The sequence below is a fragment of the Bufo gargarizans genome, unplaced genomic scaffold (genome assembly GCF_014858855.1).
Source record: "Bufo gargarizans isolate SCDJY-AF-19 unplaced genomic scaffold, ASM1485885v1 original_scaffold_2038_pilon, whole genome shotgun sequence".
Classification (NCBI taxonomy): Eukaryota; Metazoa; Chordata; class Amphibia; order Anura; family Bufonidae; genus Bufo; species Bufo gargarizans.
The window spans coordinates 118,459-145,525 of record NW_025334616.1 but is presented as its reverse complement, the minus strand read 5'-3'; the positions used below and the strand labels follow the sequence as shown (position 1 = coordinate 145,525).

Sequence of the window (27,067 nt, the reverse complement as noted above, 5' to 3'; positions counted from 1 at the left end):
CTTGTGTAGTGCCCACTCCTACCTAGTGGGACACTACACATGCTGCACTGGCCAATCACAGCCATGCCAATAGTAGGCATGGCTGTGATGGCCTCTTGGGTAGAGTTGAGCGAACACCTGGATGTTCGGGTTCGAGACGTTCGGCCGAACTTCCCGAAATGTTCGGGTTCGGGATCCGAACCCGATCCGAACTTCGTCCCGAACCCGAACCCCATTGAAGTAAATGGGGACCCGAACTTTTCGGCACTAAAACGGCTGTAAAACAGCCCAGGAAAGGGCTAGAGGGCTGCAAAAGGCAGCAACATGTAGGTAAATCCCCTGCAAACAAATGTGGATAGGGAAATGAATTAAAATAAAAATTAAATAAATAAAAATTAACCAAATCAATTGGAGAGAGGTCCCATAGCAGAGAATCTGGCTTCCCGTCACCCACCACTGGAACAGTCCATTTTCATAAATTTAGGCCCAACACCCAGGCAGAGGAGAGAGGTCCCGTGACAGACAATCTGGCTTCATGTCAGCAGAGAATCAGTCTTCATGTCATAGCAGAGAATCAGGCTTCACGTCACCCACCACTGCAACAGTCCATTTTCATAAATTTAGGCCCAGCACCCAGGCAGAGGAGAGAGGTCCCGTAACAGACAATCTGGCTTCATGTCAGCAGAGAATTAGTCTGCATGTCATAGCAGAGAATCAGGCTTCACGTCAGCCACCAATGCAATAGTCCATTGTCAGATATTTAGGCCCAGCACCCAGGCAGAGGAGAGAGGTCCCGTAACAGAGGATCTGGCTTCATGTCAGCAGAGAATCAGTCTTCATATCATAGCAGAGAATCAGGCTTCACGTCACCCACCACTGCAACAGTCCATTTTCATAAATTTAGGCCCAACACCCAGGCAGAGGAGAGAGGTCCCGTAACAGACAATCTGGCTTCATGTCAGCAGAGAATTAGTCTGCATGTCATAGCAGAGAATCAGGCTTCACGTCAGCCACCAATGCAACAGTCCATTGTCAGATATTTAGGCCCAGCACCCAGGCAGAGGAGAGAGGTCCCGTAACAGACAATCTGGCTTCATGTCAGCAGAGAATCAGTCTTCATGTCATAGCAGAGAATCAGGCTTCACGTCACCCACCACTGTAAGAGTCCATTTTCCTAAATTTAGGCCAGCACCCAGGCAGAGGAGAGAGGTCCGTAAACAGACAATCTGGCTTCATGTCAGCAGAGAATCAGTCTTCATGTCATAGCAGAGAATCAGTCTTCATGTCATAGCAGAGAATCAGGCTTCACGTCACCCACCACTGTAGAGTCCATTTTCATAAATTTAGGCCAGCACCCAGGCAGAGGAGAGAGGTCCCGTAACAGACAATCTGGCTTCATGTCAGCAGAGAATCAGTCTTCATGTCATAGCAGAGAATCAGTCTTCATGTCATAGCAGAGAATCAGGCTTCACGTCACCCATCACTGTAAGAGTCCATTTTCATAAATTTAGGCCCAGCACCCAGGCAGAGGAGAGAGGTCCCGTAACAGACAATCTGGCTTCATGTCAGCAGAGAATTAGTCTGCATGTCATAGCAGAGAATGAGGCTTCACGTCAGCCACCACTGCAACAGTCCATTGTCAGATATTTAGGCCCAGCACCCAGGCAGAGGAGAGAGGTCCCTTAACAGAGAATCTGTCTTCATGTCAGCAGAGAATTAGTCTGCATGTCATAGCAGAGAATCAGGCTTCACGTCACCCAACATTGGAACAGTCCATTGGCATATATTTAGGCCCCGGCACCCAGACAGAGGAGAGGTTCATTCAACTTTGGGTAGCCTCGCAATATAATTGTAAAATGAAAATAAAAATAGGATTGAATGAGGAAGTGCCCTGGAGTCCAATAATATATGGTTAAGGGGAGGTAGTTAATGTCTAATCTGGACAAGGGACGGACAGGTCCTGTGGGATCCATGCCTGGTTCATTTTTATGAATGTCAGCTTGTCCACATTGGCTGTAGACAGGCGGCTGCGTTTGTCTGTAATGACGCCTCCTGCCGTGCTGAATACACGTTCAGACAAAACGCTGGCCGCCGGGCAGGCCAGCACCTCCAAGGCATAAAAGGCTAGCTCTGGCCACGTGGACAATTTAGAGACCCAGAAGTTGAATGGGGCCGAACCATCAGTCAGTACGTGGAGGGGTGTGCACACGTACTGTTCCACCATGTTAGTGAAATGTTGCCTCCTGCTAACACGTTGCGTATCAGGTGGTGGTGCAGTTAGCTGTGGCGTGTTGACAAAACTTTTCCACATCTCTGCCATGCTAACCCTGCCCTCAGAGGAGCTGGCCGTGACACAGCTGCCTTGGCGACCTCTTGCTCCTCCTCTGCCTTGGCCTTGGGCTTCCACTTGTTCCCCTGTGACATTTGGGAATGCTCTCAGTAGCGCGTCTACCAACGTGCGCTTGTACTCGCGCATCTTCCTATCACGCTCCAGTGCAGGAAGTAAGGTGGGCACATTGTCTTTGTAGCGTGGATCCAGCAGGGTGGCAACCCAGTAGTCCACACAGGTTAAAATGTGGGCAACTCTGCTGTCGTTGCGCAAGCACTGCAGCATGTAGTCGCTCATGTGTGCCAGGCTGCCCAGGGGTAAGGACAAGCTGTCCTCTGTGGGAGGCGTATCGTCATCGTCCTGCCTTTCCCCCCAGCCACGCACCAGTGATGGACCCGAGCTGCGTTGGGTGCCACCCCGCTGTGACCATGCTTCATCCTCATCCTCCTCCACCTCCTCCTCATCCTCGTCCTCCAGTAGTGGGCCCTGGCTGGCCACATTTGTACCTGGCCTCTGCTGTTGCCAAAAACCTCCCTCTGAGTCACTTCGAAGAGACTGGCCTGAAAGTGCTAAAAATGACCCCTCTTCCTCCTCCTCCTCCTCCTCCTCCTCCTGGGCCACCTCCTCTTCCATCATCGCCCTAAGTGTTTTCTCAAGGAGACATAGAAGTGGTATTGTAACGCTGATATCGGCGTCATCGCCACTGGCCATGTTGGTGGAGTACTCGAAACAGCGCAACAAGGCACACAGGTCTCGCATGGAGGCCCAGTCATTGGTGGTGAAGTGGTGCTGTTCTGTAGTGCGACTGACCCGTGCGTGCTGCAGCTGAAACTCCACTATGGCCTGCTGCTGCTCGCACAGTCTGTCCAGCATGTGCAAGGTGGAGTTCCACCTGGTGGGCACGTCGCATATGAGGCGGTGAGCGGGAAGGCCGAAGTTACGCTGTAGCGCAGACAGGCGAGCAGCAGCAGGATGTGAACGCCGGAAGCACGAACAGACGGCCCGCACTTTATGCAGCAGCTCTGACATGTCGGGGTAGTTGTGAATGAACTTCTGCACCACCAAATTCCGCACATGCGCCAAGCAAGGGATGTGCGTCAAATTGGCTAGTCCCAGAGCTGCAACGAGATTTCGCCCATTATCACACACCACCAGGCCGGGCTTGAGGCTCACCGGCAGCAACCACTCGTCGGTCTGTTGTTCTATACCCCGCCACAACTCCTGTGCGGTGTGGGGCCTGTCCCCCAAACATATGAGTTTCAGAATGGCCTGCTGACGTTTACCCCGGGCTGTGCTGAAGTTGGTGGTGAAGGTGTGTGGCTGACTGGATGAGCAGGTGGAAGAAGAGGAGGAGGAAGCCGAGAAGGAGGAGGTGGCAACAGGAGGCAAAGAATGTTGCCCTGCGATCCTTGGCGGCGGAAGGACGTGCGCTAAACAGCTCTCCGCCTGGGGCCCAGCTGCCACTACATTTACCCAGTGTGCAGTTAGGGAGATATAGCGTCCCTGGCCGTGCTTACTGGTCCACTTATCTGTGGTTAGGTGGACCTTGCTACAGATGGCGTTGCGCAGTGCACACTTGATTTTATCGGATACTTGGTTGTGCAGGGAAGGCACGGCTCTCTTGGAGAAGTAGTGGCGGCTGGGAACAACATACTGTGGGACAGCAAGCGACATGAGCTGTTTGAAGCTGTCTGTGTCCACCAGCCTAAATGACAGCATTTCATAGGCCAGTCGTTTAGAAATGCTGGCATTCAGGGCCAGGTATCGAGGGTGGCTAGGTGGGAATTTACGCTTTCTCTCAAATGTTTGTGAGATGGAGAGCTGAACACTGCCGTGTGACATGGTTGAGACGCTTGGTGACGGAGGTGGTGGTGGTGTTGGTGGTACATCCCCTGTTTGCTGGGCGGCAGGTGCCAACGTTCCTCCAGAGGCGGAGGAAGAGGCCGAGGCGGCAGCAGCAGAAGAGGCCGAGGCGGCAGCAGCAGAAGAGGTAGCAGGGGGAGCCTGAGTGACTTCCTTGGTTTTAAGGTGTTTACTCCACTGCAGTTCATGCTTTGCATGCAGGTGCCTGGTCATGCAGGTTGTGCTCAGGTTCAGAACGTTAATGCCTCGCTTCAGGCTCTGATGGCACAGCGTGCAAACCACTCGGGTCTTGTCGTCAGCACATTGTTTGAAGAAGTGCCATGCCAGGGAACTCCTTGAAGCTGCCTTTGGGGTGCTCGGTCCCAGATGGCGGCGGTCAGTAGCAGGCGGAGTCTCTTGGCGGCGGGTGTTCTGCTTTTACCCACTGCTCCCTCTTTTGCTACGCTGTTGGCTCGGTCTCACCACTGTCTCTTCCTCCGAACTGTGAAAGTCAGTGGCACGACCTTCATTCCATGTGGGGTCTAGGACCTCATCGTCCCCTGCATCGTCTTCCACCCAGTCTTGATCCCTGACCTCCTGTTCAGTCTGCACACTGCAGAAAGACGCAGCAGTTGGCACCTGTGTTTCGTCATCATCAGAGACATGCTGAGGTGGTATTCCCATGTCCTCATCATCAGGAAACATAAGTGGTTGTGCGTCAGTGCATTCTATGTCTTTCACCGCTGGGGAAGGGCTAGGTGGATGCCCTTGGGAAACCCTGCCAGCGGAGTCTTCAAACAGCATAAGAGACTGCTGCATAACTTGAGGCTGAGACAGTTTCCCTGGTATGCATGGGGGTGATGTGACAGACTGATAGGGTTGGTTTTCAGGCGCCATCTGTGCGCTTTCTGCAGAAGACTGGGTGGGAGATAATGTGAACGTGCTGGATCCACTGTCGGCCACCCAATTGACTAATGCCTGTACCTGCTCAGGCCTTACCATCCTTAGAACGGCATTGGGCCCCACCATATATCGCTGTAAATTCTGGCGGCTACTGGGACCTGAGGTAGTTGGTACACTAGGACGTGTGGATGTGGCAGAACGGCCACGTCCTCTCCCAGCACCAGAGGGTCCACTAACACCACCACGACCATGTCCACGTCAGCGTCCCTTACTAGATGTTTTTCTCATTGTTATGGTTCACCACAACAACAAATATATTATTTGGCCCAATGTATTGTATTCAAATTCAGCGGGATATAAATTTGAGGCCTAGTATTTAGGCGCTGGGTGACCGGTATGGATTTACTGACAGAATTAGACTTGGAAATGCACAGTAGCGTGTGTGTGAAGTTATTCTGAATGACCCTATGTGCACCTTGAATATTATATACCCTTTTAGGGATAGATTTCAAATAGCTCTGATACAGCAGAAACCACTAAATTATGAAATTGCTAAATTGGGAATTGTATTTCAACCCTGAACAAAAAATGTGCTTTGACGGACACTAAATAACTTGCCCATCCACAACAGGACAGCGGTAACGACAGATTTAGCGGGATATAAATTTGAGGCCTAGTATTTAGGCGCTGGGTGACCGGTATGGATTTACTGACAGAATTAGACTGGGATATGGCCAAAAAATAACCACACTATTGCTGGTTAAATGCACTTGGTGTGACAGCTTGACCAACCACACTACTGAGGGTTAAATGCACTTGGTGACAGGCGCAGCTTGCCCCTGATGTAGTATATGGCCAAAAAATGAACAGACTATTGCTGGTTAAATGCACTTGGTGTGACAGCTTGACCAACCACACTACTGAGGGTTAAATGCACTTGGTGTGACAGCTTCACCCTGATGTAGGCTTTAGCCAAAAAACAACCACACCATTGAGGGTTAAATGCACTTGGTCGCAGCTTGGATGCACTTGGTCGCAGCACCGCACAAGACACAAAATGGCCGCCGATCACCCCAGAAAAAAGTGACTGACAAACGGTCTGGGCAGCCTAAAAACAGTGAGCATTTGAATTTCAGCAGCTCACTGATGCACAGCTGCAGATCGATCGATTAATCAAGTCCTTTGGAGGAGTTAATCTGCCTAATCTCGCCCTACTGTCGCAGCCGCAACCTCTCCCTACACTAATCAGAGCAGAGTGACGGGCGGCGCTATGTGACTCCAGCTTAAATAGAGGCTGGGTCACATGGTGCTCTGGCCAATCACAGCCATGCCAATAGTAGGCATGGCTGTGACGGCTTCTTGGGGCAAGTAGTAGCTTTGCAGCCTTTCAAAAAGCGCCAAGAAAGCGTCACAAAAGCGCCAAGAAAGCGACGAACACCGAACCCGAACCCGGACTTTTACGAAAATGTCCGGGTTCGGGTCCGTGTCACGGACACCCCAAAATTCGGTACGAACCCGAACTATACAGTTCGGGTTCGCTCATCCCTATGTATAATCCTATACTTCAGTTTCCTTTTATAGGAATACTATACTCAGACAAATGATCCTTTTGTCTTTAAGTATGGTGGGTAGCTGAGATCTCTCCACCTTATGCAAAGGAGGCTGGAGTCACATACATGACAGGTACCTTCCTTTGTCAATATCTTCATTACCTCTCTGAGTTGTCTGGAGATACTGTGATCTTTTCCCTTCTATGGGCTGGTACATAGAATTAACTATGGAGGTTTTGTAACCCTCCAAGATGCAAGCTGAGGTGCAGGTTGTCCTCAGGCATCACACACCGACCTTCTTCTTTCTGCACTCACTACACACTTGGTGTAGGGCGGAGTGAGCCCTGGGAGGCTAGTTATAACCTCCCACTCCCTATGCAACTTATGAGAATATGTTTACAAGGACAGTTTGCATGAAACACAATCACAACATTAAGCAGTGCGTTTCAGGACACTGCATCCCCCCCTTATTTAACGCAAGTCACCCCGGACGCACTCTTGCCATAATGATGCATCACCTGAAAAACACAAAAAGAGCATGCATGCATATACACAAAACCATTAACCCATTCTTGTGGTTTCTCTTCTTTGACTGTAAGAGAACTAGGTTAGGCACATCTATATATCAGGAGCATCACAACATAGATTAGGTGACAAGGACCTTGGTTTTTCTTGTAACTGGGGAACTGGGGAGCTGACCTGGTACAGTGAACAGTAAAGACCAGGATAGTCCAAAAAATGAAACAAAAAGTAAACTCCTCAGGAGGCCCACAGGGCATGAGTCTGTTCCCTGGGCACAAAGCACAAAGGTTTTAGAACATCACAGAGGGCTCTAGTGCGTCAACTGTAAAGTTCGGGTTCGTACCGAACTTTAGGTTTTTCGGCACCCGGACCCGAACATTTACGTAAAAGTTTGGGTTCAGTGTTCGGCGCTATCTTGGCGCTTTTTGAAAGGCTGCACATCGGTGATAAGAGCCATTATTGAGGGCCACAGACACCTTTGCATGGTGGAGGTTTTATAGCTTCAGGCAGCCACACCAAACTTCTGAGAGACAGTTAAGTTTTCCTGTCTAAAATATTCAGCTTGTAGGGAAAGTCAAGGAATAGGATTCAGCACATCTAAAGGAACCAGGTACACCTAACCCACTGCTCCAAAGCCACGAAACCTAAACAGCCTAAAACAGTGGATTTGCAGAATTAACTCTGTACCATCTAGAGACTGCATAATTGTACTGCTGCAACCAAAAGACATCCAAATTAAAAGTTGTAAGTTGCATCTTACCACTGTCTACCTCATTATTACTACCTATGGTTGTACCACCATTAACGGTACTGGCGTCACGCAACAAGCATCCTAAGCACCCCTAACATCAAGGGCACCTCAACCACCATCTTGGCTGATGCTTCCAACCACAGAGCGTGCCCCGAAGGATTTCGTGCTGTCCACCTCAACACTGTGCTGCCAGCCCAGGGAGGCTATCAGCTAACCGTGAGTAAACTGATGAACTGTGTGTTACCGAAGCTGGGTTGAGGTCTCACCGTCTCCTACCCACCCTGGACCTACGACAAGGCTCCAGGCTCCAGTGGGTGAACCTCTCCTAAAACCAGAGAGCAGGAACAGCTCTTACAAGAGCTAGTAGTAAAGCCAGGGCAGTATAGCAAATCTCCAGCGTATAGCAATCCCCCAGTTTTGATCAGTTACCCAAACACCAGCCTCAACATGATGAAAGATAAAACAGGCCCTCTTTATTGAGAGCTACCTGCCCGTATTTATGCAGGTCCCCATCTGGTGGACACGCCCCTAGGGGACCAGATGGAAGACTGTGACACAGGACAGATATGCAGCAATTCAGGGTACACAGACACAATACATCCCCACAATGCATCATGGTTTCCTCCTCTCTGCCCTGGAGACACCCGAGGAGCAATTCAATTATCTCTCAGGATAAAAGGAAATCGCCGATACACATGTGGAGACAACAGGACAGAAATCACCATTTAAACACACAATGTCACAACACTTACAGTAAACACAGACATTTAACATATCCCCAGAGAGCTTAAGTCTGAGTGCATATTATTAGGTGAATGGCACTCAGAATACATGAATACAATAAAATTAGCTATCTGGGTACCCTCACATAACATACAATACAATTCCAAAGACAGATTTAAGCTGTGCGGCCGGTCTGTCTTCTCCTTTAAAGTTAGTATGGGCCATAATCCTGAGGCAGAGGCTGGTAGCCAGGCCCCTCCAAAACCCAGTGGCGAGGTTGGTTTCGCCACACATGGTAAAAACAAGATCCCAAACCGCAAAAATATGCTGTGAGCAAAGCCAATAAATCCAACCAAACCCACTATACTGGAAAGACTGGAGAAAATGGCCACCAAACACTCAGATGACCAGAAATATATGACTGTATCCTGGGTGGGGATAGTAAAATTACACAATTTCCTCCTTCTGTTTTTTTGCGGTCCGCAAAACAACGGAGGACACACGGAAACACAACGGACATGATTTGCGGAAAGACGGAAAGGATGCAGAAGCACTATAGAAACTAACTGCGACACGGATTCACGTTTTGCAGACCGCACAAAGCATACAGTCGTGGGCATGTAGCCTTAAGCTGATCTGTTACCATGAAGGGGACTGGTCAATCGGGAGCTCGCTCATCTGTTCACGGCTTTGGTGACTTTACTCTTTGTGTTATCTTTTGTACGTGTACATTTTATCATCGCTTAGTAAACTTTTTATACACCTAAAGCCTCATTCACACATCGGTGTCCATACTCACATCCGTGAAGAGGTGGTCAGTGATGCCTCCGTGAAGATGTCTGAAGGATCCGTGTTTTGTGTTAGAGATTTCTTAGAATTGCTTTGTCACAAAGTGCATTTTTTTTAAAGTAGCGGATTCAATGACAGGGAGCTGCGATAGCGCCGGCCCCGTCACTGTACCCCTCAGATGTCGCGTTCACACATGATCGCGGCATCTGAATGTAATTTCACACAGTTTTTAACAATAAAAAAAACTATTAGATCGAACTTGCCGCCTCCATTTGCTCGCGACAGGCCTGCCGCCGCCATCTTGCTTGAAGATGTTAGCAAAAATTCTGTGCGGTGCGCGGTTACGTAATTACGCTGGTTGGCGTGATGATGTCATCTCGCACTGCAAGGGATTTTGGACGAGATCTTCAAGCAAGATGGAGGCTGGTGGCCCGTTGCTAGAAAATGGAGGCGGTACGTTTGAATTTTTTTGTTTTTTAGTCAATTTCAGGTTAAATCGGTTCACTGACACGAAGAATGAGGAAATTTGGATTCTAGGCAAATCGAATTTATCCTGAAATTGGCATCGAATTCCACTTTGTGGGATTCGATTCACTCATCTCTAGTCTGTGTGTCAGTTTGTTCATTGCTGTCCGTGTGTCATCCGTGTCTCACTGACATAGCACAGCTGAAAAATTATTTTTCAAACATCTCTTCCTAGTGATCCATGAAACACGGAGGGTATCCGTGGTACATCCGTGGTTTTCACAGACCCAGACTGTAATGGGCGTGATGGATCCGTGACAAAATACAGGCGTCCGTGCTAAAAACACTGATGTGTGAATACAGACATTAAACTGACTGGGGGACGTGCGCTGGAGAACAGGTACAGCACACGGACATGGAACACTGACATGTGACTGAGGCTTAAGGGAACCTGTTATCTAAAAAAACACCTCCCAAACTGCCAGCGTTACTTTAAAGTACCCAGCAGTATGTTCCTAAAGATTATTTTCTTCCTCCGGCCAGATGCACCAAAATCTTAAAAAACAAACTTTAATCCCCTGCACGCGCCATGTAACAGCAGAGTCTGAAGTCAAGGGGGCAGCGGCCTCCCCGCTTCAGGTCAAGCTAAGCCCGCCCCTTACCCGTCCTCCCTTCACTGTGACTGACATCCTGCTGTGGGGCCGGGATCGTGCAAGTCTCGCGCATGCGCTGTGCTCTCCTTGTCACTGCACGATCCCGTCTCCGGCACCCAGCCGGACGCTTTTGTCCCTCTGCGCATTTGCTGGGCGCGCGCGCACAATGGAAAAGCCCTGCGCATGAATCACAGCATACTGCCCCGGCAGAACCAAATACCACAGTGCAGCACAATATACTGCCCCAGCAGAACCAGATACCACAGTGCAGCACAATATGCTGCCCCAGCACAACCAAATACCACAATGCCACAATATACTGCCCCAGCACAACCATATACCACAGTGCAGCACAATATACTGCCCCAGCAGAACCAAATACCACAGTGCAGCACAATATACTGTCCCAGCAGAACCAGATACCACAGTGCAGCACAATATACTGCCCCAGCAGAGCCAGATACCACAGTGCAGCACAATATACTGCCCCAGCAGAACCAGATACCACAGTGCAGCACAATATATTGCCCCAGCAGAACCAAATACCACAGAGCAGCACAATATACTGCCCCAGCAGAACCAGATACCACAGTGCAGCACAATATACTGCCCCAGCAGAACCAAATACCACAGTGCAGCACAATATACTGCCCCAGCAGAACCAATTGCCACAGTGCAGCACAATATACTGCCCCAGCACAACCAAATACCACAGAGCAGCACAATATACTGCCCCAGCAGAACCAGACACCACAGTGCAGCACAATATACTGCCCCAGCAGAACCAGATACCACAGTGCAGCACAATATACTGCCACAGCAGAACCAAATACCACAGTGCAGCACAATATACTGCCCCAGCAGAACCAATTGCCACAGTGCAGCACAATATACTGCCCCCGCAGAACCAAATACCACAGTGCAGCTTGGGGGCTTGGGCAGCCCCTTGGGCATCAGCCCACTGAGAAATGTTCCTGTAAGATCTATGGCCAGCCTGCCCCTGGATACATAACTGAAAAGAAATAGAGAATGGGGGTCATTTACTAGGACCAGCATTTTACGCCGGTCTTAGATGCCCCTCCTGCGCTGCTGTAAGACTTGTCTAATTTATGGAGAGTCGTGCACATGGCAAGAAAAACCGCTCCACTCCCTAAGGGTGCTGACACACGTTCACGCTTTTTGATACGGTTTTTAAATCCCAAACCAGGAGTTGAATGAAAGAAAGTGGAGAAGTAGTATTTTTTCCTAAAGTTAGTAAAGTTGCTGGGATCCAGGTTCCCGTCCTGGTCTCTACGACTCTCAAATGTACATGGCGCAAAACCGCCAGTGCGAGAAAATAATGCAAAAACAGCATTGCAACTACATGGCAACTCATGACTTTTTAAAAGCCGAGTGTATTGCCTTATTCACACAGTCAGCGGGGCACATGTACTATCGTGTCTGCGCCTGTTTCCAGGAGGAAAAAAGCGGTTTCCGACAGTCTAATTTTAGTCTCATTTACTAACTGATTCTGCGCCTGTTTAGGAGACGGGGAAAAAAAGTCCTGCATGCAGTACTTTTGTTTCCGTCTAAAAAAACTGATCTCAAAACAGATTAAGGCTACATGCACACGACTGTATGTGTTTTGCTGTCCGCAATTTGCGAATCCGTAAAAAAAAAAAAAAAACGTCCGTATGTCATCTGTTTTTTTTTTTTACGGATCCATTGCAACAATGCCTAAAACGGACAAGAATAGGACATGTTCTATTTTTTTTTGCGGGGCTACGAAACGGACATACTGATGCGAACAGTACACGGTTTGCCTTCCGCATTTTTTGCGGACCCGTTGTAATAAATGGGTCCGCATCCTATCTGCAAAAAAAACGGAACGGACACGGAAACAAACAACGTTTGTGTGCATGTAGCCTAAAACTGATGCAACAGGATCCCGTTTTTTTTTTTTTTACGGGATCCAGTTCTTTTTTTTCTCTCTCTCTCTTCTTCTGACGGATCAGAAGGACGGAAATCTAAACGGTGATGTGAAGTCACCCTAAGGGCTCATGCAAACAAACGTATTTTCTTTCCGTCTCCGTTCTATTTGCGGAACCTTTCACTTAAATGGGTCCGCAAAAACAACGGAAGCTACTTTGTGTGCATTCTGTTTCCGTATTTCCTTTCCGCAAATTTAGTGCATGTCCTATTATTTCCGCAAATCACAGTCCGAGGCCCCATTCAAGTCAAAGGGTCCGCAAATAATACGGAACGCACACGGAACACATCTGTATGTCATCCGTATTTCATCCATATTTTGTAGATCCATACTGTAGAAATGCTATGCCCAGCCCCTATTGCTCATGTGTTTGGTGATTAATAAGTTACTGTTTCCGTTTCCGATACACAAAAAACAGATCGCATATGGAAACCATACGGATATGTTTTGTGGAATAATGAAACGGAAGAGGACTTAAATCAGAGAAATACAAACCTCAGATATGGAACAACAGATCCGTGAAAAAAGGACAAGAAATGAACACAAATCCATTGTGAACTTCACCACTGGACTCTGCATTGCCATATCCTCATCAGGTGTGGATGGTGTCCAGCTGAGTATAATGAAGGGTCAAGTGAAGTGATGACCATGTGATGGGTGAGGTATAAAGATCTCCTCCCTCCACCACTTCCTGGTGTGTTTTCTTCTGTAGTCAAGATGTTGTTAGGGATTAGGTGGAGTTGGTTGCTTGTGGTTCTCATCTATGGGTCAGGCTTTAGCAGTTCCTTGGTTAGACACCGGCGCCAGCCAGACACTCGGTGGAGGAATTATCAGCCTGGATGGGGATCTTCTAGAACTGTATCTGCAGTAGGTTCTCCTAGGGGAAATCTTTTGTCTCCAGTTTCTGGAATTGGGTCTCTGAGAGGTTCTGGTCCTGTGTCTGGCTGGGGTCGCATGTATCCTGGAGTAGGTATTCAGTCCAGACAGCTTACACAGCCCCCACCAATTATGCCAAACCCATCATCCCCTGTCCGTGTTCAGTGTGCTGAGGACAGTATGGTGGTGACTGTAGAGAGAGACTTCTATGGTAATGGTAGGATGGTGAATCCTTCAGACCTGGTCCTTGGGACCTGCACAGCTGGATCTCAGGCTTCAGTTACTACTGTAGTCTTTCAAATTGCTCTTCAAGACTGTGGAAGCAACCTAGAGGTAAGTTGGAGGACTAAAGGTCCCTTAGTAGACCAATATGCACTGAGCAACAATTACTGTGTTTATCATGAAAACTCTTTAGATCCTCTTCACTATATTGACCTGTTTTGGTTAGAGATGAGCGAATTTCATATTTTGAAATTTGTTTACGCTTTTACTGGTAAAAGGTGAATTGCTTTATGGGTTCCATTACCATGGACCATAATGCAATTCTATGACTAAATGCATAATGGAATGCCTCTAAAGGCATTCTGTCATAGAATTGTGTTATAGTCCATGGTAACGGAATCCATAACACAATTCCCCTTTTACCAGTAAACAAAGCATGAATAAGTTTCATAACCTGAAATTTGCATATCTCGTGTGGACATGGATCCGGTTTTGTTGAAGTACATTAACCCTTTCTACAGCTTGTACCCAAGAATGTTGACTAGTTTTAGCTGGCATACTATGGTGTCATGATCTTCTGACGCAATCATGGACTTTCATAACACAATCTAACCAGTTGTCCATTTCTGGCCTTGCAGTGTACTTGACCCAATGCCTTGTCAATTTAATTTTATTTTTTCTCTTGTATATCTTCTAGGGTTGCCCATTCTTACTAATTTTCCAGCTGATTTGGTTCAGCTTTTAGGGTTAGGCTTTTTTATTTTATTTTGTGCTTTGTGTTGAGACTAACTTTTACTATGGCTCTATCATCAAGATGACTTCAGATATACTTATCTACAAGATCAACTTGTCTTACAACCCCACCACCTCCCCCAATGTGCCAATCATTAGATCCAGTCCTGCAGTGGTTCCCATCTGGTGTTACTACCCACGGTAAGTCTGTACTAATAGTGTGCTCTATAGCTATGTCTTCTAGAGTCTTCCAGTGGTGAAATATCTTCCAAGTTAAGCTAGATGGTAGTTGCTGAATGTGGTCACATTGAGACTAGGGCATCGTGCACACGACCGTTCCGCAGTTTGCAGACCGCAAAAAACGGAAGATGCCTGTGTGACTTCCATAATCTGCAGAACGGACGGCCATCAATATAAATGCCTATTCTTGTCCGCAAAGCGCAGATAATACGACTTATTATTTTTTTTTGTGTGGCCGTGGAACGGAGCAACGGATGACATGGCGTGCTGTCCGCATCTTTTGCGGCCCCTTTGGAGTGAATGGGTCCGCATCCGAGCCGCCAAAATGGCGGCTCAGATGCAGACCCAAACAATGGCCGTGTGCATGAGGCCAAACTGTTTGCTCCAACCAGCCATGAGACAGTCCCGTCCTGATGGATCTGACTGGGACAGTCACAGCTTGATTCCACTTACATTATGAAGCAATGTTCTGTCACATCAGTACTGTGATCTTTGGCCATGTAATGAGTAATGCAATAATTAGGATGGGGCTACATGGACATTACAGCTGCTATACTCATCCTGCTCCTCTTCAAGGTTCATAAAGATTCTGAAAGGAATCATGACAAACATTCCCCTCTAGCTCTGTTATTACTAGTGAGAGGTTTTGAGCGGTCTCCTCTCCTGGCATGTGTTTCACCAACTACTTACACTCTCTCCATGTAGTAATTCTGGAGAACCTTTTAACTGTTCCTGATTCCTAATGGAAGTTAGCAGTATGCCATAAAGGTCTGAATTTTCAGTTTTGGGGTGTCTGACCCTATTCTATAGGTGCTGCCAGTCACTATGCAGGGACACCCAGATTGGCTTTTATTGAAAACTGCCAGCAATTCAATAGTAGTAGGAATAATGGGGGGAACTGTAGCCCACAAGATACTCCAGAAATGGTATGACCTGGGAATTGTTTACTAAAACAAATGTCTGGGGAGGAGACGGGCCCTCTTTGAATGGGACCTGGCTGTATGACTCAAGGCAAAAATAGGTCGTCGACCATCAAACTCTTTGTAAGTAGAGCAGGACTGGTCAGGGTGTCGTAACTTCAGTCAAACACGCTGCAACACCTTACATGGCTGGAACACCCTTAAGGCCTCAATGCCATAAGTGTCAGCTTTGCTACTTTACCATATGGTTGACAAGATACTTTCAAGTTCCAGTCAACCTCTCAAAGAGCTTGTCCATCATTACAACCATGGCTGCTTACTTCCAAAAATACCCCCTGCTGTCCATTGGTTCAGCTCTATAGTAAATAGGGCTAAACTGCGGTACCACTTGCCACCTGTGGACACATGGGGTGATTATGGAAAGCTGCCATTTTCTTGCAATCACGTACAGTTATCCTTTCATTTCTCTACTCTTCCAGATTTGGCAATGTAAGCAGCAATGCCATCAAGCCAACATGGGCTCCCTACAGCACCACAGTGAGCTCAGAAGAAAGGTTGTCTTTCTCCTTGACTCTCATGACTGGTAAGACTTCAAATAGAAGGGGGGGGGGGGGGGTGCGTATTCTCGTCTTCTACTAAAAGCCTTAATTTGTCTGTAGAGGACTGGAGTGCTCCTCGTCAATCGCTTGTCTACCAGCTTGGTGAGATCCTCTACATAGAGGCCTTTGTGAACATAGAGAACCACGTCCCGATGATGCTGTTTGTTGATAGCTGTGTTGCCACCCTTACTCCAGATGAGACCTCTAATCCTCACTATGACATCATTGCTTATAATGGGTGAGTTTCATATATATTTTTTTGTTTACTGTTAATTTAAGGCATCTTCACTGAAATATCTCCTACAGGTGCTTGATCGATGGGATACTAGGAGAATCCTCTTCAGCCTTTGTTTCTCCAAGATCTGAAGCGAATAAGCTTCGATTCACAGTTGATGCCTTCAGGTTCATTAACAGTGACCTTTCTATGGTAAGGACTAGAGATGGTAGTATAACCCTAAATGCCAAGCAATTAACTTTTTGCACCTGTCTTTAACGTCCTTGTTTTCACCCCACTGATTGGTGTTGAAAGCGCACAACCGGCCACTGTTCTAATCTGCACTTTCAACATTAAAGGGAGTCTGTTGCCAAAATTAGATGTTGCACACTGCATATATGGTGCTGTAGCACAAGTGCCAGTGCTACCTTTGTTCTTTTGCTGTGACGTTCTCCAGCTAAAAACTATGTTGAATCCATATGCAAATGAGGGTTCATGGGTGCCCAAGCTGCTCTGCCTTTCACATTGCTTGTCCCTCCCTCTAAATCTGTTGCATCATCCCCAGTACCAGCCGATAACCTGCACATGGCAGTTCACCACTGGCCTGGGCATGCCTGCTGGTTTCACACAGCGCATGCACACTTGATTGATCACTGCCCACAATGGGCATCAGTGATTAAACAGACTTGCAGAGCGGGACAAGCAAGAGGCTGGGAAGTAGTAATATTGGCCCTGAGGGTAAATTCTCCAGCTGTCCAAGATTATGAATGTAAATTATTTCTTGTGATATAAACTGTAATTGTGGTGTCTTAGATCTACATAACCTGCCACCTGAGAGCTGCTGACATCAACCAGACCCCTGATCCAATGAACAAGGCCTGCTCCTACAACAAGGCTACCAGCAGGTAAAACCTTGCACATCTAAGTTTCTTTAGTTAGATAACAATGGATGTTCTCTCAATGGTTGACACTTTTCTTGCTCTTACAGTTGGTCACCTGTGGAAGGCCCCAGTGTGAACTGCCAGTGCTGCAACACTGGGAACTGTGCTACAGTTGGCAGCCGGAGAACAGCATGGGGCCCACAACCTGCCAGGTCAAGAGGAGTTGGGAAGAGAGATGTCGGTGAGTTCTTCATTCAAATGTCCCCTAAAGCTTCCATAAATGTCAAGGTATTTGAAAATGGGTGTTGCTAATTCTTCCACTAGGTTCTCATCTAGAAAAATACACTCTGGCCAGACTGGGCCCTCTTCTAGTGACTGGATCGAAGCCTAACCAGGTCTCCAAAGAAGGAATTTCCCAAGCTTCCAGAATGGGTGTAGAAGAACCTCTGCAGTTGTGGGTGCTGGTGGCCATGGGCTCAATCACTTCAGTAGTTGTTGCAGTGACTCTTATTGTGTCTGCAAAATGTCTTCTGAAAAAACTGTCTCACAAATAATCCAGAAATAAAAATGGGAAAAATGTTACTAGCTCTTGGGTCTTGTCTCAATCATCGGTGCCAATGGTTTTATGGGACTGGTTTCATGTGACCCATAACTTCATGCATGGTCCAGCACAACAGACCATCTCCTGGTGCTATATACATGAGTACTATGGGGCTATATAGAGGATTTTCTGTGGGTCACATGGAAGTATGGTATAGGCACATCTGTATGGAGCAGATGGGTGGTTTATAGCTCACACTTCTCAGGAGAAGAATAATTGAAAGCTGCTCTCTGGCAGTGGTGGCTCTAGCTTTGAAATTTTGAGGGGGCACACTGGGGGCCAGGACAAAAGTATGGGGGGAGGCTATAACGATACATTAAAAAAAAAAATATATGCTTAGAAATGCTCCAATAATTAACCGAATACCTAAAACAGCAACCGAAAAGGAAAGTTCTGTCTGTAGTTTTAAAAACAACTCTGATTTCAACATATCCTAGTTTCCTGTGGTTGACACTGCTATGGGGGGTTATTCTGTGGATGACTTTATGGAGGGGGAGCTGTGGATGACACATACTGTATATAGCATCTTATGCTATGTGTCATCCACAGATCCCCCTCCCCGCCGCTCGGTGTACATTTGGCATTTATAAACTGTAATCCATATCCTGCAGTAACTTCAACTTTAAATCGGGATTCAGCGGCCGCTCATCTCTACTAGTACCTTAACCTTACACCACTCGGCTAGCTTTGGTAACAGGGCCAGGCTACAGCCTACAGGTCCTGCCTGTTAGTTGTTACCAAGTGAGCGCTGATTTCTGCAGGTCAGAGGATACAGATTAGTTTAGAAGAAATGTACACTCCTGTGAGCGGTCCAGACCAGCGGCAGATCTAGAGCCTGATCTCGGGAGGGGCACTTGCACATTATATTCTGTCCACCGCCAGAAAATAATGGTGCTTATAGAACAGACTACACAGTGTAGCGGTATATTGTGTGGCACAGTCTATGCTGTTTGTAGAACAAACATATTTCACATGAAAACTTACAATTGCTTGGCTCTTGAGGCTGGTGCTGCTACTAGGGGGTCATACCATGGGAGTAATAAAGCCCACCATAATCACGTTTAATTAATTCTCCTTATAATGTCACAGTGCAAAAAATACACCCTTGTAATGCCCCCAGTTGAGCTAATGTCCCCATAGTGCCAGTATAAAATACCCCTATATAGTACTCCTCTACCCCCCAGTACCCACCATAATGTGTCCCAGTATAAAATGCTACTGTACAGAGACTTTCATATAAAATACCCCTTCTTTTTAGCCTCAGTAGAAGCACCTATAGTGCCCCCAATAATGTGTCGGTAAGTGCCCCCCAATGTGCCAGTAAAAGTATTGTACGTAAAAAACACGTATACTTCCATGTCAGCGATGCAGGCCTCTTCCGGCCTGGGTCCCGCACTGTACGGTTTAAGAGACTACAGGTACTAGGCCAGAGCGCCGATCAGAGGAAGGGACATGCCTCTCCCTCCCCTGCCCCACAGCACAGGCATCTGTATTGCTGTCCTGAGGACTGATACAGATGACTATGGGTATGAGCGCAATGGAAGCTCTCATCTCCCTAATCATTATACAGATGCATTTAAAAAAAAATGTTTTTCCCATGGCATAGCAATAGTATGTGCCCTTAAATGTCTGATGGGTGTGGGTTTCACCTTCAAAGAAGATCCTGGCTTGAAGTGCATACTTTTCCATTGACTGTAATGGGAATTCTGACAAGACTTCTGGCTCAACTGTTTTTTGTTTTTGGAGATCCCATATCGGTCAATGAAGAGGGTGGCATGTGGTGGTCTTGGCTGGACTGCATTCTTAATCTAGGTCCAGTGGTGGTCTTAAGACCCACACAATTGCTTGGAACCCCTTGACAGTGCCACATCTTTCAGCAGGACATGGGGCTTAATATCTGCTATTCACTCTCTTAGGCCTCAGGCCACTAGACCTGAAGCCTAGGCGTTGGTACAATAGGACATGTGGTCAGCATAACCTGATGTGCCAGTTCTTGGGCAGTGCACTAACTTGGTCTGCTTGCATCCTGGTGCAGGCTGACCATTGTAGATAGCAACGTGAATGGAGAGTGAGGCAAGTACTTACTATTTTGGCACTTGGGAGGGGAAGTATAAATAAATGCAGGACTCCGGGGAACACATACTGGAGGGGCAATATAAATATGGTGGGGACTGTTGGGGTCCCAGCAGTGCCCACTTAGTAGTGTCTTGCAGCAGATTTAAAGTTATAGTGCCCCCTCCTTTATATTAAGAGGAGCACTTCCTACAGCATACTAATTTGGGGGTAGCAGCAGGATGACACCATTGGAACCAAAAGGAAGATGATGGTCTGGTCACCGTAGAGAACATCTACATCACTGGATGTATGAGGTATATAATGTCCAACTCTAATATGCTTTTAGCAGTAGGGTTGAGGAAGGAGTTGGACTGGGGGGTGGGGACGCTATTTCGGTTTTACCTTAAGGCTAAAGCTAAAATTGACCGAGTCAAAACTTTCTATTGTATCTGATGCAGATATCGTTGTGGACAGATAGGACTGCTGCCAGGAATAGCGAACTGAATAGGGCCCCCTGACATAGCTGTGCTTGGGGCCTAAGCCCTCATCTGGGTAGGTCCTGCCTCTGGGACCCACTAGACACTGAAGGCAAAATAGACGGAAAATCGTGAGGTCCACCCAGGACGGATATGTGGAGCATTTGCTGTTTGTACAGTACCTGCAATGTAGACGAGACTGAAGATCATCCACAGATTGTAAAAAATCTGCAGGGTAAATTGACCGGCAATGCGGATCTTTCACCTGCAGCATGATTAATTCAGCAGATTTTCAGTGTCCTCTTTTGCAATGCATGGGGGGCCTGAGCCAAAACCTGGTGCTGGTCAAGCATGGAACAGGTACAAATCTTTCCCTTCTGTCTGTGGAGCCTCCACTGCTGGTTTTGGCTCACTGATGGAAATCGCTGATCACAACACTGCAGTGTGAATGAGGCCTTGGAGAGGATACTTCTATTGTTTTCCACTTCTGTTTGGCTCAAAGCCCGTATTTGATTCTAAACGTTCCACATTTTGTGGACAAGAATAGGACATGTTTTATTTTTTTCGGGATCAGAAGTGCGGGTCGACATTTCCGGATCATGCGGCCCCATAGAAATGACGGTCTGCAATTCCGTTCTGCAAAATGCAGAACGCAATTGCGGACGAGCCTAAAATAGCATGAAATCTGGGACAGAGAATCTCCAGACATTCCCCCTTCGCCTCCAATTGGAAAATAGCAATACAGTGGTCCCTCAAGTTACAATATTGGTTCCACGACGACCATTGTAGGTTGAAACCAGTTGAGTAATTGGTTCCAAAGGCCTAAAATGAAGACATTGAGCTGTTAGCATGAGACCTCACTATCTACCACGTGAGTTTACACAGGTTGTTAGTAATCTACGTGCCCCCCTCTGCCAATGCTTTAGTTGCCTGTGACATTATTCACACTGTGACCAGCAGTCTCCAGACAAAACACCCCCAGGTTCTCTTTTTGATCTCTGGAAAATAAATCACGTGTCCGTGTCTTCCACTCTTCCCACCTTCACCCAGTATGTTAACTGCCACACCAAAGACAATAGAACGATGGACCTACTGTATGCTAATACTAAATAGGCATACAGCTCCTCACCTCTCATCTCCCCTAGGGGGCTCAGACCACAATCTGGTTTATCTTCAGCCTGTGTACAAACCCCTTGTAGGATGGGATGGTCTGAGGAAACTAAAGACTCTCTGAGGGACTGTTTTCAGCTGCACTGTGTGGGATGAGCTCTGTGCTCCTCATAGGGAGGACATCGACAACATTGCTGACTGCATCACAGACTACATCAACTTCTGTGTGGAGAACAGTGCCAGTCATGAAGGTACGGTGTTTTTCTAATAAGCCTTGGATTAACCCAGAAATAAAGACTCTGCTCAAGGAAAAGAAAAGAGCCTTTAAATCTGGAAACAAGGAGGAGCATAAAACTGCAGAAGGAGCTGAGTTGAAAAAGTTCTTCAATAGTGATGTCCCGAACTATTCGCCGGCGAACATAGCTTGTTCGCGGTCGCTGCCTCGGGCGAACATATGCAATGTTCGGTCCGCCCCCTATACATCATCATTGAGTAAACTTTGACCCTGTACCTCAGTCAGCAGACACATTACAGCCAATCAGCAGCAGACCCTCCCACCTCCTGGACAGCATCCATTTTAGATTCATTCGGAAGCTGCATTCTCAGTGAGAGGAGGGACAGTGCTGCTGCTGCTGCTGATCTAATAGGGAAAGCGTTAGCTAGGGCAGTGTTCTGTGTCCACAGACTCATCTGCTGTAAGGACAGCGTCCTGACAGCACCCCAAAAAGCCCTTTTCAGGGCTGGTACATCAGTCTGCTTTTTTTTTTTTATATATATATATATATATATATATATATATATTTTGCAGTTGCCTGGCTGCCCGTGTGTGAAAGGCTGCAGGCTCAGTCATACAGCACGTGCACACCATTCATACAGGGTGTGACAGAAAATACCTTGCAGATAAAAAAAAATTATATTTATTATTTTTCTGTGACATAATCACATTTGCAAGCCCGTGTGTGTCAGGGCCACACAGACTGTACTGTGCCCACTGCCCACCACTTATATAGAGTGGCACAGTACCTTGCACGCATAGTAACACTTATCTAATAAAAAATGACAGGCAGAGTCAGGCCACGCCGCAGGGGCCGTCATGTTCGTGGTGCTGTGATTTCCACTGGCCCTGGAATAATGCCCAGTGTTCAGAGGCCACGTACCCTGAACCCCAAAAATTCAGAGAAAATAGTTGACTGGCTTACACAGGACACCCAATCTTCAACAGCTTCCGCTAAGAACCTTGACGCACCATCCTCCTCCAGCTCAGCTTTGGTTACCTGCTCTCAAGTTACCACTCTCCCGCCCGCCGCCACCACCACTACCACCACAGCCACCACAGCCGCTTCACTTGATCCCTCAGAGGAGTTATTTACACATCAGTTGGATGAAATTAGTGAGGCAACCATTATTGCCAGGGGATGTAGATAACAGGGATATGTCTCAGTCAGGCAGCATTACACACAAGGACGTACAGTGTGATGATGTTGTACCCACTGCTGTTTCCTTTGCTGCGGTGTCAGATACAAGTGAAGTGGTTGATGATGATGTGTCCGTGGATGCCACGTGGGTGCCTGCTCGAAGAGAAGAAGAGTAAGAGGGGGAAAGTTCAGAAGGGGAGACAGAGAGAAGGAGGAGACGAGTTGGAAGCAGGGGGAGGTCGTCGCAAGGCGCTAGTGGCACAGTCAGACAGCATGTATCGGCACCCGGGGTCAGCCAGACAGCAAGCCAATCAACACATGCTGTTGCCACCACCAGAATGCCGTCATTGCAAAGCTCAGCAGTGTGGCATTTTTTTTGTGTGTCTGCCTCTGACAACAGCGATGCCATTTGCAACCTGTGCCAAAAGAAACTGAGTCGTGGGAAATCCAACACCCACCTAGGTACAACTGCTTTGCGAAGGCACATGATCGCACATCACAAACGCCTATGGGATCAACACATGATGACGAGTAGAAGCAGCACACAAGCTCAAAGCCACCATCCTCCTCCTGGTCCAGCATCTTCAGCCACGTCAACCACTGCTGTCCTCCTTGTCCCCTCTCAACCACCCGCCACTCCGCCTCTCACCTTGAGCAGTTCCATCTCATCTGCCCACAGTCAGGTGTCTGTTAAGGAAATGTTTGAGCGTAAGAAGCCAATGTCACAGAGTAACCCCCTTGTCCGGCGTCTGACAGCTGGCTTGACGGAACTCTTAGCCCGCCAGCATATTGGATGAAACCAATATGCACCAAAAAATGGTGACTTATCAGAGGACTCCTGACAACGGTTATTTAAAGCAAACTCAGCAAGGGACAAAAAAGAACACCAATCCTCCTGATTCTCTGCCACAAAACAGCGCAGATATGTCTCCAGATTCTGATTGACGCGCTCTGTCTGGCCATTCGACTGCGGGTGGAAAGCAGAAGAGAATGACAACCCTATCAGAGACTATGTCTGAGGGAATACAATGCTATTTGACAATGTGATCAATAAATGTCTGCGCCAGCGTCTTAGCATTGGGCAAGCCAGGAAAAGGAATGAAATGCACCATTTTGCTAAAACGGTCCACCACCACCAGAATCACAGTCTTCCCCGAGGAACGAGGCAGGTCCGTAATGAAGTCCATGGACAGATGTGTCCAAGGACGGGAAGGAATGGGTAACGGAAGGAGAGGACCTGATGGCCGTGAATGAGGGACTTTGGCACGAGCGCAGGTCTCGCAGGCTGCCACAAAACCCTCAACCGACTTACGAAGCGCCGGCCGCCAGAATCTCCGAGCGATGAGATCCACTGTGGCTCTTGCCCCCGGGTGCCCAGCAAGGACAGTTTTGTGGTGCTCCTTAAAAACTCCTTCTTGTGTCTTAAAGCGAGAGGCACAAACAACCTCCCAGGAGGACAAAGATCAGGAGCCTCTGACTGGGCTACCTGAACCTCTGCCTCCAATTCAGGATAAAGAGCAGAGACCACCACCCCTTCAGCCAAAATGGGACCCGGGTCTTCAAAATTCCCACCTCCCGGAAAACAATGTGACAGGGCAGAACGTGACAACAAAATTAAACCTTGAAAAGAACAAAGACCATCTGGCCTGTCTCGGGTTCAGACGCTTGGCTGACTCCAAGTAGGCCAGATTCTTATGGTCCGTAAACACGGTAATAGGGTGTCTGGCTCCCTCTAGCCAATGGCGCCATTCCTCAAAAGCTAACTTGATGGCCAACAACTCCCTATCTCCCACATCGTAATTTCTCTCTGCAGAGGAGAGTTTCTTCGAGAAAAAGGCACACGGTCGCCATTTGGCAGGAGAGGGACTCTGAGACAAGACCGCACCCACACCCACCTCAGAAGCGTCCACCTCAACTATGAAGGACAGAGAAATATCAGGTTCTACCAAGATGGGAGCAGAAGCAAAACTCTCCTTGATATTAGAAAAGGCCTTACGCGCCTCTACCGACCAGGAGGAAAAATCGACCCCCTTTCTAGTCATATCAGTGAGTGGTTTAACAACAGAGGAATAATTCAAAATAAACTTTCTGTAATAATTGGCAAAACCCCAAAAAACGCATCAGCGCCTTCTGATTCTCAGGAAGCTCCCACTCAAGCACAGCGTGGACCTTCTTGGGGTCCATGCGAAAACCAGAAGCGGAGAGAAGAAACCCCAGAAATTGAATTTCTGGAACCGCAAACAAGCATTTTTCCAGTTTAGCGTACAATTTATTCTCCCGCAGGATGAGCAAGACCTGACGTAAGTGTTCCTTATGAGTTTTGAAATCAGGAGAAAAAATCAAAATGTCATCTAGATACATTAATACAAATTTCCCCATTAAATGATAAAAAAAAATCAAAATGTCATCTAGATACACGAATACAAATTTCCCCATTAAATGATAAAAAATGCTGAAAGACGGCTGGAGCATTCATCAAACCAAAAGGCATAACCAAATTCTCAAAATGGCCCTCAGGGGTATTGAAGGCCGTCTTCCATTCGTCTCCTTCTCTGACCCTGACCAGGTTGTATGCCCCTCTTAGATCCAACTTGGAAAAAACATTAGCCCCGACAATCTGGTTAAACAGGTCCGTGATCAGAGGAAGCGGATAAGGGTCACGAATTGTGATACTGTTCAGCTCCCTGAAATCCAGACATGGTCTTAAAGAACCATCTTTTTTCTTAACAAAGAAAATACCAGCGGCAACAGGTGACTTCGAGGGTCGTATATGTCCCTTTCTCAGACTCTCAGAGATATAAGCACGCATAGCGACCCTTTCAGTTTGGGAGAGATTGTATAGACGAGATTTAGGCAGCTTGGCGCCTGGGGTGAGATTAATAGGGCAATCGTACTCCCTGTGAGGGGGCAAGTCCTGAACACCACTCTCAGAAAACACATCCGAAAATTCAGAGAGAAAAGATGGTACAGTCTTAGTAGAAACCTCAGAAACAGATGTCGTGAGGCAATTCTCTCTGCAAAAGTCACTCCAACCATTTATTTGCCTCGCTTGCCAATCAATGGTGGGTTTATGTTTAGTGAGCCAGGGTAGCCCCAACACTAGAGGAGTAGGCAACCCGCTTAGGACGAAACATGACACATCCCCACATGAGTATCACTCACAATCAAACGGATATTGTGAACTATGCCCTTTAATGATTTCTGAGAAAGTGGAACGGAATCAATAGCAAAAACAGGTATATCCTTTCCCAAAGTGCATACCTGGAAACCATGAGTTATGGCAAATTGATTATCAATGAGATTGACAGCTGCTCCACTATCTACAAAAATCTCACAAAAAATGTTCTTGCTCTCTAGCTCCACCCTGGCAGGTAGGACAAAACGGGAACTACAAGCAAACGGAAAACCTTCAATTTCCGCATCAACCTTGCCAATAGTAACAGATGGAACGTTTTTAGAGGATTTTTTTCTTTTTGTTTCTTTATTACTCTAAAAAAACTGCCTGAATCTCCTAGAGAGACAAAACATTTGCCAAATGATTTATACCTCCACAACAGAAAGAAACCTTCCTATGAGAGCTGAATCTTCTATTGTCAGAGGCAAAAAAAAACAGCTGCATGGGCTCCTGCTCAGAAGGGATTGAGAGCGACTGAGACCCCTGTGCACTGAATGAGACCGCCGCACTGTCCTTGGACTGAGTATGACAGGAAGGAGTGATCTCTCCTCTCTCTCTAAGATGCCTGTCAATACGAACAGCCCGAGACATGGCAGAGTCCAAGGAGGTAGGTCTCTCATGAAAGGCAAATGCATCTTTCAATCCCTCTGAAAGACCATGGCAAAATTGACTTCGGAGTGCAGCATCATTCCAACCAGTATCAGCTGCCCATCTCCGAAATTCTGAACAGTATATCTCTGCGGACTGTTTACCCTGGCATAAAAGACGTAGTCTAGACTCAGCCAGAGCAATACGATCTGGATCATCGTATATCTGACCCAGGGCTAAAAAAAATTCATCCACTGAACAGAGGGGCCGTGCCCCCACCGGCAGCGAAAAGGCCCAGGACTGAGCGTTATCCCTGAGCAGCGAGATGATGATCCCCACCCTCTGCTCCTCATCACCAGAGGAATGGGGAAGTAGGTGAAAATGGAGTTTGCAAGCCTCTCTAAAACAAACAAAATTCTCACTACCCCCGGAGAACGTATCCGGGAGCGAGATCTTAGGCTCAGAACAAACTCCATGAACGCAAGCTG

The 27,067-nt window shown here is 47.3% G+C and overlaps 1 protein-coding gene across 1 annotated transcript; it reads left to right on the top strand.

Moving 5' to 3' along the window:
- The first annotated feature begins 13,192 nt into the window (after positions 1 to 13,192).
- On the top strand, positions 13,193 to 17,713 carry LOC122923895 (zona pellucida sperm-binding protein 3-like). Its single transcript, XM_044274753.1, has 8 exons — positions 13,193 to 13,684; positions 14,388 to 14,506; positions 15,945 to 16,048; positions 16,125 to 16,302; positions 16,371 to 16,491; positions 17,092 to 17,183; positions 17,267 to 17,400; positions 17,484 to 17,713. Exons 1-8 carry the CDS (start codon positions 13,193 to 13,195, stop codon positions 17,711 to 17,713), a joined length of 1,470 nt encoding a protein of 489 aa, XP_044130688.1.
- The last annotated feature ends 9,354 nt before the right edge of the window (positions 17,714 to 27,067 follow it).

Excerpts from the sequence above, each read along its gene's own strand:
- LOC122923895 (XM_044274753.1), top strand. The coding sequence starts at position 13,193 with ATGTTGTTAGGGATTAGGTGGAGTTGGTTGCTTGTGGTTCTCATCTAT. Across the intron at positions 14,507-15,944 it reads ATCTGGTGTTACTACCCACG|ATTTGGCAATGTAAGCAGCA; the intron begins GTAAGTCTGTAC and ends CTACTCTTCCAG. Across the intron at positions 17,184-17,266 it reads TACAACAAGGCTACCAGCAG|TTGGTCACCTGTGGAAGGCC; the intron begins GTAAAACCTTGC and ends TTGCTCTTACAG.